Genomic DNA, 14,303 nt, shown 5'->3' with positions numbered 1-14,303 from the left:
TGGCTTTTCTGGGCAACTCAGCTTCAATACAAATATGGAATTTAAATAATTTGTTTTGATGTGGGAGCAAGAATAATGCTTTTGGATGAGACATAGGCAGGGAAAGGATAAAATCTTTACTGTACTGTGCTTCTCCCTGTATTTATCACTGTATCTAAGATATGCTGTCAAAGTAAAATAAGAAATTATTTTCCTTGCTCTGTCTCTTTTTAATTTTTCTGCCAATTCAATTTCCATTCATTCTTTGTCACCAATGCAGGTAAAACTTCTGAACAGATTATATACAAATAATGACTCCATTACCTTTCAGTTTCTCTTGACTCATGTAGCCCGGGTTTTGCCATATATACTTAACTGAAATGGATTTCATCAAATTACCAAGACCTGGTTTTGACCAACTTTCAGATCTTAAAATTTGCACTCCAGCTTCTTTGGCGTTCCTGTAATCCTTTATCTCAGTGGTCACAATCTTCATATTTACAATCTTCTTTTTTCTGTGTCTTTAGTCCATCTTTTCACCTCTTTAACCTCTCTGCTGTGTTTTGTCTCTAGCTGTCAATGTTTTTCAACACCCTGTTGTTTTTCTAATCTTCTTTTATGTGTGGTTGATCTCAAGGCTCGCATTCTGCTGCTTACTTTCATAATACTACCTCTGTGTTTCAGCTTTCCCTCTGTGCAATCACATGTATCTGCCATTCTCTCTGCCATGTTTTCATGATTCGTAACAATACATCCAGAACTAAATGACTTATTCTTTTTCTCCTGCACGTTCTCAGCTTTCATATTTTTCATTACTATAGGACAAGAGGCGGACAAGAGGCTTCTGCTAGTGTTTAGTGTTTGTATGTTTGCTGTTTGTTTTTATTGTTTAACCAGGATTTGGCTATGCCACCTGGCCAACTTAATTTTTTCCTTGCTTTTAAAGGAAAATAAGACTAATGCAATGATGCCCAAGCCTGTCTATCTGACCCTGTTCAATAGTTGAAACAGCTAGCCGATTTTTAAGAAAGCAAGCCATGTAGCTGGAAGTCTTAAGGAGTATACAGTTTACTTATGTTTCTTGAAAATTAGCAGAGAGTTAGAAGAGGGATAATCTGTCAAATTTTACAGTGAGACAGTGAGCTCATGTGTTACTGACACTAGGGAATCACCTACAACGAGGCTGTATAAATGTCCCCATGTCAGAGGATAGCAATCTTTGTGGATGGTTCAATGAAAAATCAGTCCAGTGCTCAGCATCATTCAAAAAGAGAAATTATTAGCAAAGAAATAGACATCAAAATGTGAAACCTCAGTATACCTTTCTAAAGAGCCACGGTAGTCACACATCTTGAATATTGTGTGCAGTTCTAGTTACCCCAGCAAACACTATAATAGGGATAGGGGAAAGAAAGAGAGAGAAACAAGGGTGATCAGAAGGATGAAACAGTTTCTTTATAGAGACAGATACTTAAAAAAAAAAAATTCCTGTAATTAAAGAAGAGATTGTTAAGGGACATGACAGGTACATGAGATTATGAATATTTTGCGGAAAGTTAATAGAGTAACTGTGGCAGGGTCTACAACCTGAACCAAATGAAGCACTTTTTCATATGCAATGTTTAACTTATGTAACTCAGCTATCATCGGACAATTTGGATGCTAAAACTGTTAACTAGTTCAGAAGAAATTAGACAAACTCATGAAGGTTAGGTCCATCATTTTTATTCAATTAAATGTCTAGATGCAGTCTCTAGACAAGGAAGACCCTAACCTACTGGTTTCTGGGAGCAAATCTGAAAAGAATCTTCTTTTCCTTGCTATGATTTTACACTCTTTCTTTAAACCTCTTCTATTGGCATTTCCCCTGTTTGTTTCTGTATTAGAAGCAGAAGTGTATACCCTGACTGAGAAGAGGAGGCTTATGCTACATTAGGTATAGAGCCTGAAAACTAAATAATTTAATGAAGAGAAAGGAATTGGAGACATGTTAATGGGAGGAAAGCAAATTTAAGAGATGTGGTCAGAGCTATGGGACAGTTATACTTCAGGTGAAAAGGGAAAGGAACGTTTCTGACAGCTGCAGTGTTGCCTCCAGTGGTGATGTAGAAAACCTAAATTGAGAAACCTAGCTAGTCACTGTTCTTAACAAAGAACTAGTTGACCTTATCATAGTAGGAAGCATTAATGCCTCAGAGAAGCCACTGTTATGTCCTGTATGGTAACTATTTCTGGAACACTCGGTCCTTTCAGCTTAGCTGAGTAGGTGGGATGTAATTAAAGGCTGCTGAAAGTGCAAAATTTTTGATACATAGCACCACAGGCTAGAGAAATTAAGTGCCATCCACATAATTGTATTATTTGTAAGAAAATGTGGTGAATCTCCTAGGGAAAGATGAAACTGCAAGATAGCTAGCGTGATTTTAGAGCTGTATAGTAATGGCAGAGGAAGAAGCTGACTTGCTTAAAGATTGTGTATATGGCTGCAATATTTCAATCATGCCATTATCTAATTGACAAACAGGTGTAGCTATCATGCTGTATGACAATCAAATGGCTTCATACAATGATGAGGCTTGTATCATTCAAATATGGACTTGTGATGTATATAATCTAATAAATAATTTAATTTAGCATTTCTGTAATTTCTTCCTGCCTACCTTTCCTACCCTTTTTGATGAATGGACCAAAATAGTATCAGAGTAAGACTACTTCTTCATTACAATCAATGAAGAAGGTATTGAGATTCAAATCACTAGTTAGACTTGTATCTGACTAGGAATCCTATCTTCATTGCATCAGCTATATATCTGTAATAAAAGCAAGAAGATACACTGATTCAAGTTTGTTGGCCTACTCAAGTATGTTGCTTAAACTGTTTTGAAAGTATCTGTATGTTAACTTTTCTAAGGTTTGAAATGACAGCACAAGTTGTTTATAACATTTGTCAAGGATTTGTTTCGATATTTCTTTGTTTTTTTAAGAAAAATTGAAACTGACATTCTTCAAATTTTTAGCATAGGTCTTTTCAGAGAAGAAATTATATATTGGTTAACATAACCGGGTTGCTTTTTCTCTGTATCTTTGTTTCTGGGAGCTACTTTAAATGTGAACAACCTGTGATTCCAATGATAATGATTTATTAAGTCAGAGTTTAAGAGTGTCAGTCCAGACTTTCACAGCTAAATGCCTAATATAAAATTATATGGTTTATTAAGAGAATGCTTTACTATCTGTTGTTCGTAATTACTGTCTTGCATGGAGAACTGCAAATTCCTAGTAGCTATACATTCTTTTGAAATATCAGTTAGCAATGGGATTAGATAAATAGCTAATGGTAGTTCAACAGCTATTTTATTAACTATTTTTATTATCAGTAAACCCTACAAAATGTTGATGCTATCCTGTTTGCAGCTGATGGAAAATGGAAATATGAAGCATTAAAACCATGGGGATACTAGCTAAACTCTCAAAATACAGTAAAATACCCATTCTGTTCCAAAGCATCAAGAAAAAACCTCAGCAGAAAGAAAACAGGATTTACATTCTATAGAGATCAAAAAGAAAGATTTCTTCAAAGCAAAGAGGGAAATAGGGAAGTTTGTTCCTACCTATAACCATATTGATGTCAGCAATGACAAGAAAAGTAATTGATAGTTGAATGGCATCCTAGCAACCAGCGCCTTCATGAAATTAGTTGTATATGCTGTGAGCTTGTTAACGGTCCTTATGGAGCGAAATCACTGTGTCAAACAGGAATAATTCCTGTTTAAATTGGTTCCCAGGAGTGGCTATTAGTTTGTGTGTGGGAAACCAATTTTGCTGTAGGTTTCTTTAATCCTTCTCAAGGAAGATTTATCTGAACGCTTGAATCAAGGAAGGGGAGAGAACGCCATCACAACTGAATAGCTTTTCTTCTGCTGGGTCAGATACATAATTGCAATGCTTTCAGCCTTATCTGACGAAACTATGAATAAAGGTAAAATAAAAAGCAGGCTTGTCTTATGTTATTGACCAATATTAAAGGGAAAACATTGCACTGGTTGGCAGATGGACTAAATTATATAAATAAATTATTTCTTTCATATCTGGAATGAAGAATAAAAGACAGAATATGCATCTGTAGGGCAAAGCTTTACAGAATGTGGTTTATGGAAATAAAAAGATGACCTTCTGTGCAAATTATATCAGTTGTTGCAGCAGTGCTTGGTCCTTTACCTTGCAATCAGTAGAAGCTAAAGTTGTCCAAAAAAGTTTGTGGTAAACAAAAAGAAGTTGTCAAAGCAATAGTTATAGATATCTATTAAATCTCCTGCCTAGTTCAGATAGATATATAGGTACATAATTGAGACATCTTTTAGTTTCAGGATGTTCTGATTGTGGTCTTTATAATTTGGAGTACTTTTAGTGCGTTTTCTTTTTTTAAAAAAATACTTTTCTGTCTTTCATTTGCACCTTATTTTTTTGTTTCCTCTATGATTCAAAGTGTTATTTCTCTGCTAATTAATTTATCTTTTCCTCTATGACAAATTACTGTCTTCCTTTGTTCTAGGTCATGTTTGTATTTACTTTCTAGCTTCTGTAGGTTTTCCATTATTTTTGATGAAATAGTTAAGATTTTTTAACTTTATTTCTCCTTAATGGAGAATTTGTACATGATGCTAACGTGCCTTGACTTCTGCTCTTTTTTGCTTTCTAGAGAAATGTTACTGGCTCAAAATTACTGTAAACATTTTTTTTTTAAAAGTTCTTAACAGTGAAGAGCAATGAAGTAAGCTCGTGAATATGTTTAAATTATGTGTAGCTATAGCACATAATTAGAATTCAATTTATTGCTGTATTTATGGGTCAGGGTATCCTCATTCAGTTAAATTATATGAGGAGTTGGAAAGGATTCAACTTGTTGAAATTTCTTGACTTTTCAGATTTAATATTCTCAATTAAAGATACTTTATTATCATAGCAGGGTTTGAAATGATAATTTTATTTTATTTAAACATAGTTTTAAAATAGTGGGTCTCTAGAATATGTAAATTATTTCACAAGTCAGATCTTAAGTATTACTAGGATATCTTTGGTTTTAGTTTTAAGATTTTGCCTTCTGTTCTGCATGAGTTGCTTTCTGAATTGTGAGGATGTGTATGTTCTTGTGTTTCAGATTGGAGAATTCATATATGTGGTAGAGGGAACAGGTGATATACCTTTGCCTTCAGGATTGCTTCCAATGGATAGTCCAAATGTTTTACATGTTAGCAGTACATTAGAAGGTAAAGTGAATAGAAGGGAGAACAGTAAAATAGAATAAATAATTCTCTTTTGCAAATGTTCTTTAGTTCCCATGCATTTTTGTTAAAATTAATTAAATACCTGTGGTAAAAGCAGTTGTTTATAGTGAAGTGTAAGAAAGATATGACAGTGTAACTATCAGATATTTCTTTTCAGAGCAGCAGCTGGTCGTTAACTATCGTCTTCAACTTTCTTGTATTGTTTTCAACATAGTCCACATAAATATTTTTTTCATAATTTCTCTTCTTTTCTACTTCAGATGAACCAGGACAAGTCATCTTTACCTAGAATTTTTCTAGTTTTAAAACACATGAGTTTTGTATGCAGTGCTGTGATTTGACAGGCTTTTGTCTTCAAACAGCCAGTGATAAACTGCTGTCAGTCCTATTTCAGAAACAGTGTAGCTATCATTTGACATAATTACTGGTGGTTTCTTTTAGAGGGGATGCAACATCACCCAGAGGGTTAAAAGAGTAACTGTGTTGTGTAGGTAGCAGAAAGACTTTTTCAAACTTTCATTACTGTCATAATAGCAGTAACACTAAAGTCTGGGATTTTTTATTAACTATCAAAATCAACTTTTGGTTTGGATTTCAGTCTGTGTTAATTTTTATTTCCCCATTATAATTAAAAATAAAAAAAAATTACTGGAGTAAATAGCATGTACTAGAGTAATAGCATGTAACTAAACATCAGAGGAATTTTGTATTCTGGCTTTTCTTTGGAGATTAGAGATTTTAAATACTCTGTGCAGTTACTCTAGCAGCTGACAAATGTGGGGGGGGGTTGTTGTTTTTTTTTAATTTAACAGGCCCAAGTGCACTGGAGCCAGTTTTATATTTGAAATGTGGTCTTGCTCAGATTCTTGAAGAAAATCTGAGGATTCCATTGATCAATGAATCAAAAGAGAGGGCTCTGGCCATTGCTGCACAACAGCACATGTCAACTATTGAATATGAAAGAAGGAAGATCACAGGGACTCTGCAGAGCAGTAGTGTTCGAGTTGCAACTGCATTGTTACGGCTGTCCAGAGTAGAGGTGAGAAACACCATAATCTGTTACTGCAATTATTTAGTTGTTCTTGATTGAAAGCACTGAATTTTTTAAGTTTCAGGAAATAGTATGAAGTTATGTTTTTTTCACACATTGTGCAATGACAGTTACTAATCCTAATTCCCCTCAGACAGTGCAATATTTTACATGTTCATTCTGAAGCTGCTTCCTCACTCCATGCTATTAAGAAGTGCTTCCTTTAAGAAATCTTGGCTGCAGTTAAAAAGAGCCTTAATATTTTACTTCAGTTAGCTTCTGAAAAATACCCATTGATTTAAAAAGCTTTCATACTCTGTGTAATAGATATCTGTATTAGTATCCTTCCTTATGCACGCTTTTGTAAGAAATGACATTTCTCAAACAGGATTTTTATTTTTTTTTTTAAGAAGAGACTTCGAGAATAAATCAAGGAGCAGGAAAGACTTTTTCTTGTCTTGCAATCAATACAAAATAGTTTTGGAAAACCACAAATCTTCCTTATAAGCTATAGCTCCCTACTTATACATCATTCCACCCTAGAGATATTTCCCCAAGATTTCAACATCTAGAAACAAAAAATCCTCCCAAGGTAGTCTGTAAACATTCAATTAGTACTTGTGAATAAATTTATAATAGCAATATTGCCAAATAAGCAAGCTTTTTTCCTCATGTAGAATTCAAAAGTAACCTTCTATGGATGATAGCCACACTCTGGGTTTTCATTTCCCTTTTGAGCCTGATGTTACCTGGCCTCAGACAGATTGCCAGGCAGGTGTGCTATTCCAGTTTTCCAGTTAGACTGTTCCCTGAGTAAGGTTCCCAGCACTACATGATACCCAGTACTAAGAGGAAGAGAATTTTCCTTGGTGTCTTGATTTTGCTAAAATTATGCCTTTTGTTTACAGGTAAGTTTAAAAAGTAATATAAAACAAATTAAATGAGGAAAAATGACAAAGTAGATTTAATCTGTCACATGTTTATAGTGGGACAAGAATTGTAACCATGTAATCTAGACTCCAATAGTTTGCTTTTGGATTCTAGCTAATCCACTGCTGTGGTAACACTTTATAAACTTTTCATAATTGAAGTCCCTTAATATCAGTCACTTAGCAAATACTTGATGAAAGACTTGACTGCTCTGAAGCTGTGGATATAATCAAGACAGAACATAATAGGAACACTCTCTGTACCACTAGGTATGCTAAGATCTAATATGAGTTATAAAATTATGTGTATTGTAGAAGAGTGGAGGACAATTAGATTAGTCATAAAATACATAATGATGGATACTAATGCTGAATAAATTATCATGTGAGAAGTGAAACTAATATGCAGAAGTAAGTATTTTGCTCCTTGTACAGAAAGTCTTATAATTGCTTATGAGAAATAAAATGGAGAAGTTCTGCTATATACTGATGTAGAAAAGACTTTACACATTAAAAATATCTCGGTATGGTAAACCACTATGCAGATTAAATTCTGAAGAGTGTTCCTAATAACTTTTTGTCATAAATTCTTACTTACTGTCTGTATAAAAGTAACAGTATAGAAATTCTGGTAGCATTAATTGAAGAAAATTGTTTAAGTTTGGAGCTGAAGTATGGTTTTAGGCTCATTGTCTAAATTGGCCCACCACCGCCACCAAAAAGGACCTATCCACAGCTCCTGTGGTTTGATGAATTATTTAGGCTCATGAAATCCTTTGGAACATATGTGTAGGTAAGAGGTAAATCTAGAATCTCTGGAAATCTGTTACACTCTCTTTTATTTCTGTTCCACCTTTCTACTCACTTCCTGCAGGTATAATTGTGTTATATAATGGATGGACAGAACGGAAAATGCCCTTACATTATTACTACTTCATCCATTTTTTGCCTGTCAAATTGAATAATAACTAACTAAATAATTGCATGCTTTCATTCATATTAAATGGTACATTTTACTCATGTTTACTTAAGTCACATAGAAAATAGTAATAAAGGTAGGCTATATTTTTGGAGTCCAACTAGATATGCATATTCAGTAACTCATGCTGTATGTTTTTATGTGACCCATGTATAAGCATGGTTGAAAGTCCTGGCTATTTTTGTACTGTGTTTTTACTGCTTCTTTTCCTTGCTGTAAGAAACAAAGATCTATTTTGATTGTCTTTAATGATTAGAATTACTAAAAAAAAAATGAATTTTTATCTCTTTCCCATAAAAATTGTGCTGATCAGAACCTATTTACCCTGTTGGGTTTTTGTGCTAAATAATGTTACTACTGGGCCAGTATTAGATAATGTGCAATCAGAGTACAGAAGTGACAGTCAACAAGTCTCAGGAGCTTGGAAATGGACATTCAATGGAAACGAGCAGGAGTGTTAGCTAAATCTTTATTTCTATCTTTTACTTTATAAATTAGGTTAAAATCATCTCATTTAAGCAGTTCTGCTAGAAATAGAATTTTAATAGCTTACTTTACAATCTCGGGCACTGAAGGACTTACTAACAGCAAGGTTAAGTAGGTAACCTGCCATCTCCCTCCCTGTCCCCCAAAAGTAACCTTTACTGCCAACACAATCCAAACCATTTGTTAAAGGATTTTTTTTTTTGGTGCTAAACTTTGGTATAATTAAAAAAATAAACAAATTTGAAACCAAATAGCATCAAAATTTAATAGAGTTAGAGAAGTTAAGTAATGAAGAAATAGGAAGCAAGAATGCTAAAGCAATAGGAATCCAAAGATGCAGATCTCAATATTTAAAGGAAAATGAGAGATTAAAGTCAGTAGCCTTATGCTATTTAGTTCTATTAGTATACACCCTATAAATAAATACAAGGCATAAAACCCCAGAAACTAAATAATAACCTGGTTGCATGCCCATTTCTGACTGTGAAATTTTTATTGGTTTTAATGAAAGATGTTAGGAAAGTTCTGAATTTTATTTTTTAAGCATACAGCTGTGTTAATTTCTTACCTCTTGTGCTGGTTTTGGCTGGGATAGAGTTAATTTTTGTCATAGTAGCTAGTATGGGGCTATGCTTTGGATTTGTGCTGAAAACAGTGTTGATAACACAGGGATGTTTTCATTACTGCTGAGCAGTGCTTACCCAGAGCAGAGGGCTTTTCTGCTCCTCACCCCACCAGCGAGCAGGCTGGGGGGGCACAAGGAGTTGGGAGGGGACACAGCTGGGACAGCTGATCCCAACTGACCAAAGGAATATTCCAGACCATAGGACGTCATGCTCAGCATATAAAGCAGGCATTATGATAGGAAAGGAAGAGAAGTTGTGTTCTACAAGAATCCCAAAACTACAGCTTGCGCTTCCCGCTGTGTCCAGATGTGTCCTCATAGTTAAGTTGTAAAAAGTATTTACTTTAGGCTCCATTTTGCCTCCCTTCAAATGTGTGGCTCATCTGAGCATGGACACCAGATCTCTGTACCCTTAGCCATACTCCAGCTGTTAGGACGTTGTGCATTTTCTTTCTATCCTGCTGTCCATGTGACTAAGCAACGTTGACTATTTTTATCTTAGTACATCATGGTGGTGATGATGAGTTTTAGTTTTGATGAATGGAAAATGAGCAGAGATCTTATGCACTTGAAGCTATGGCTTCCACTGCTTGGCTGATGTGACAGAATCTCATCCTACAACCTGTCCAGCTCTGATCTTCAAAGTTTGTGCACTTCGTAGTCCCCCAGGATTCAAGAAGGATCTTGTGATCTTCCATGTGATTATGGAAAAGTTGTAAGCTCAGTTTGAACAGTTGGCTTTTTTAAATACAGGTGGGTGGTTTTTTTCTGAGAAAGAATCATGGTGTCCTTGAAGAGAGAAGATACTGTAATTAAAAAGTTACATTAGATACGTTTGAATGGGAATGAACTTTTCACAAAAGGATCTGTGGTCAGATTTTAATTTGTCAAAATTGTAAGTGGGACCAATGTCTTTTATATTACATCACTTATCTTTTGATATGGGATTAAGGGAGATAGCAAACATAATTGATCACAGGGATTCTGAGAGATTGAGATCATAAAATTCTTTTATTCATGAGGAATGGTTTTAGAAGTTAGTTCCTGGAAGGAAGAACTGGGCCTAAATTAGGATTTGGAAGACAGTAATATGCAAGGAAAGAGTAAGGTGCCTCAGTACTCTGTAATAGAATCTGCCATCCTTTATACATAGAAAGTGCAGATGGTAAATCTACAAAAATACCTTGGAAAAATCAATCAGTCTTTGAAAAATATCAAGTTTAATTCTGATGCTTTATATACCCTGCAATCCTTTTTAAAAAAATTATTCTAAAAAAGAAATTAATGCTGGGAACTGAATGCAAATACTGTTCTTAACTGGTAATAACACTTCCACACTTGGAATATCATGAACCATTACACTGATGAAGTACATATTGGAATCTGTCTTATTGTAGCACAGCAGCCTTAGACCTGCAATTGATAATGAAAGTTAAAAAATATTAAATTCCATTTAACTCTCACTGCCCTGAAAAATACTAAAAAGAAGGAGAGCAGCTGCAACATTTATCTGAATTTAGTTGGATATTTTCTCTTTTCTTGGAAATGGTACTCTTTGAGGCAACAGGATTTAGTCTTGTGTGTGTTTGCAGGATTTTCTTTTTCCCCTTTCAAAAAGATCTAGGTCTCATAAAAATATTTTCATCCTTTAGTCTTTGACAAAGTACCAGGAAGTACTTGAAATGTTCATAGATGATGTAGTACTAACCAGCTGTCTTTTCTCCTAACATATCTTTAAAAATGAGAACAAGGATCTTAAAATAAAGTACTTAAGTGATTTTTTTAAAATCATAAGATAACTCTTCAAGATAATTGTAATTTAAATGTGTTCAGTACTCCACCAAAGGTCATCTTACAATCATTTTGTCAATTAAGACTTCCCAAACTTTTTAATGATGTTGGATTTTGATTTCAATGTTGGAAAATAGTCTGATTACCAAAATCAGGTGTAGGTATAAATTTATATTTGAATATGCAGAAGATCAAAGTCAAATTTAAACTGGCAAATATATGTAATTCTTTTGGTTTGGAACTTCCCATTACAAGTGAGAATGAATCATCTTTTTCCCACTGCAAGGTTTTCTGTCATTCCAGTCCTATCAGAGAGACATGGAACTTGCTATTAATAGAGCAACTGAATTATTAGCACCTATTGATTTTTATATTTATTTTGTGTGTATGTGTGTGTGTGTGTGTTGGTTTAACCCCAGCCAGCAACTAAGTACCATGCAGCCACTCACTCACTCCCCCCACCAGTGGCATGGGGGAGCAAATTGGGAAAAGAAGTAAAACTTGTGGGTAGAGATAAGAATGGTTTAATAGAACAGAAAAGAGGAAACTAATAATGATAATGATAACACTAATAAAATGAAAATAGTAATAATAAAAGGATTAGAATATACAAGTGATGCACAATGCAATTGCTCACCGCTCGCTGACCGATGCCCAGTTAGTTCCCAAGCAGCAATCGCCCTCAGGCCAACTCCCCCCAGTTTATCTACTGGGCATGACATCCCATGGTATGGAATACCCCTTTGGCCAGTTTGGGTCAGCTGCCCTGGCTGTGTCCCCTCCCAACTTCTTGTGCCCCTCCAGCCTTCTTGCTGGCTGGGCATCAGAAGCTGAAAAATCCTTGACTTCAGTCTAAACACTACTGAGCAACAACTGAAAACATCCGTGTGTTATCAACATTCTTCTCATACAGAACTCAAAACATAGCACTGTACTAGCTACTAGGAACACAATTAACTCTATCCCAGCTGAAACCAGGACAGTGTGACAAAGAGAGAGTACTATCAGTGAACTTCCAGTCTTGCATGGGAGAAATGAATAGTGAGTTCAGGTTTTCAACTCACCTAACAATTCTTCCTGTCCCTTCCTTAAATTATATTTGCACCATAGAAGTGGTGCAAATACAGTAAAAAAAGAACTATGTTAACGTTTTGTTTTGATGAGTATTTTTTTAGTCACATACATCTGTCCAGTTGTTCTTCATAGAAAAGGATCTTGAATAGTAATCTGTTTCTATATCTATTATGTCAAAAAACTGTATTAGCAACTAAAGCTTAACAGGTTCCTAAATTCCGTATGTGCTTTGTGTTTTACACCATATTGACACTTTGGATGGATAGATTAATGGTCAAAACAAAGCAATGGCAAAGTGTAGGTCTGCTTTCTAAAACCGGTAACAGAATGTGAGCTTTGTATTAAAACAGGAAAAAAAAAAAAAAAAAAAGACAAACCACCAACCCAAAGCAGAACCTCAACCCAGTTGATCTGAACAGTAATTTGACCATATTACCCTTAATAGTAATCCTTAAGAACAATCAACTTTCCTTTTAAATCATCTTTTTGAATTCCCACAATAGATTTCCATTCCTTGTCCCATTGCAATATGTACTGCAATACCTGCTGTCCTGGCATTATTTTAAACCAATACGCTTTGAGAAAAAAACAGTTTTCCTAGCACAAACTGAATATTTCTATATTTACCTCCTCCCTAGTTTTGATTCAAGATAATTGATCAATTCAAAGACTTGTCTATAAAAAATGTGACTAGATTCAGATATTAAATTTGTTCAGTTTACAGTTAATCTTGAACATTGCAATTATACTGTGTTATTGGATCAAAAATCACAATTTTGAGCAAGTAGTGTATTAAATAATTGCATTATTTCTGTAATGCTATCTTACAGGAGTCAAATTTAGTTCATTAAGAGGTTTAGATGCCTATTTTGAGCTTGCTTTTATGTAGTGTGCTAATCCTTTACTAATCTGTTTTATGCTGTTGATTAGCAATGCTTTTTACCAAGAGGAGGAGCTTATTTGTCCCTTAATTTAATTCTAAATGCTTTGATTTCTAAAATATATTGTCCACATTAAAGTATCAAAGCTAGGTCAGCTAACTATATAGTTATCCCTTGCAAAATATCAAAGTAATTTTTCCTTTTCATGCTTTTTATTATTCCGAAACTTTATGAAGTAAAAGAACAAACATCTATCTACATCTGATACAAAATATATTTTTCTTTTTGTGTTTTTTCTCCCCTCTTCTTGCCTTCCCTGAATACATATAAAAGATTGCAGAGTGGTTTCTGGGTAGGAGGTGGTTTTACTGTAAATCTCAAAATGCATTTTCCTTAAATGAATGTTTCAGATGCATGATGTCTGAAAAAAATATACAAGACAGTTTTTATTTAGAAGGATCTCTCAACAATTTCTATATAACTTGCCTAATTACCAATTCACTTTTAAAATTACAACCTTAAGCCTGTATAATTTTACGTTTCTTAACCTGAAATTATTATGATATGATTGTTCTTATGTATACATTATTCCTTCACTTGCAGAGACATGCACTCCTGGAACCTCGTAAATTCCCCCCAGAGTTGAAGTATGTGGATTACAGTGTAGAAGTGAGCATGCAAGAATTCTTTGAGGTTCCTGAGAAGTTCTCTATTCCAGTATTGGCATCAAGCAGAGTTAATTTGAATGTTTCATCAGCAAAAGACCTTTCACCTTGGAAAACAGGTGAGAATAGTCTTAAATATGATGAATTTGGGGTTTTTTTTGGTGAGATAATCTGTATTTTTAAGGTTTTCCTAAATACATTCAGAAAATTATCTTTCTCACTTCTACTATTGATCAAATAGTCAATCTTGTCTTTGTCATCACTACCCAAGTTGTATCTTACTAGCTCAAAACAGCGCTTTCCACTTGCCCTTGGTTTTTTCAAAGGTACACAACCACAGGAGACTTGTTCTAAATGAGGAATTTGGTTTGTTTATCTGACAGATCCTGAATTTGTGCTCATTTCTCACTTCCCCTTCTTATCCAGCACTGATCTGTGCTCAAATTGTGCCAGTTATACCACCTATCTTTTCTTGTTTGCCTCTCCTCAGTCAGCTAGAGGGAGGTGTCAACTAGTTGTATGCTGTTTTCTCCCTGTCCCTCATCAATGAAAAGTTGTGCATTAGTCTTCAGAGTGATC

The 14,303-nt window shown here is 34.7% G+C and overlaps 1 protein-coding gene across 1 annotated transcript in view; it reads left to right on the top strand.

Annotated features, from left to right (window-relative positions):
- Positions 1-14,303, top strand: part of CFAP47 (cilia and flagella associated protein 47) — a 334,652-nt gene that overhangs the window by 134,095 nt on the left and 186,254 nt on the right. Inside the window, exons 43-45 of the mRNA XM_069784915.1 lie at positions 5,138-5,246; positions 6,077-6,303; positions 13,663-13,843. Coding sequence (XP_069641016.1) covers positions 5,138-5,246; positions 6,077-6,303; positions 13,663-13,843 — 517 coding nt within the window. The remainder of the gene's footprint in view (positions 1-5,137; positions 5,247-6,076; positions 6,304-13,662; positions 13,844-14,303) is intronic.

Source organism: Haliaeetus albicilla, chromosome 6, assembly GCF_947461875.1.
Source record: "Haliaeetus albicilla chromosome 6, bHalAlb1.1, whole genome shotgun sequence".
In the NCBI taxonomy this organism is placed as follows: Eukaryota; Metazoa; Chordata; class Aves; order Accipitriformes; family Accipitridae; genus Haliaeetus; species Haliaeetus albicilla.
Note: the sequence above shows the minus strand (reverse complement) of the source record. Positions and strands in the feature narration are given on the sequence as shown.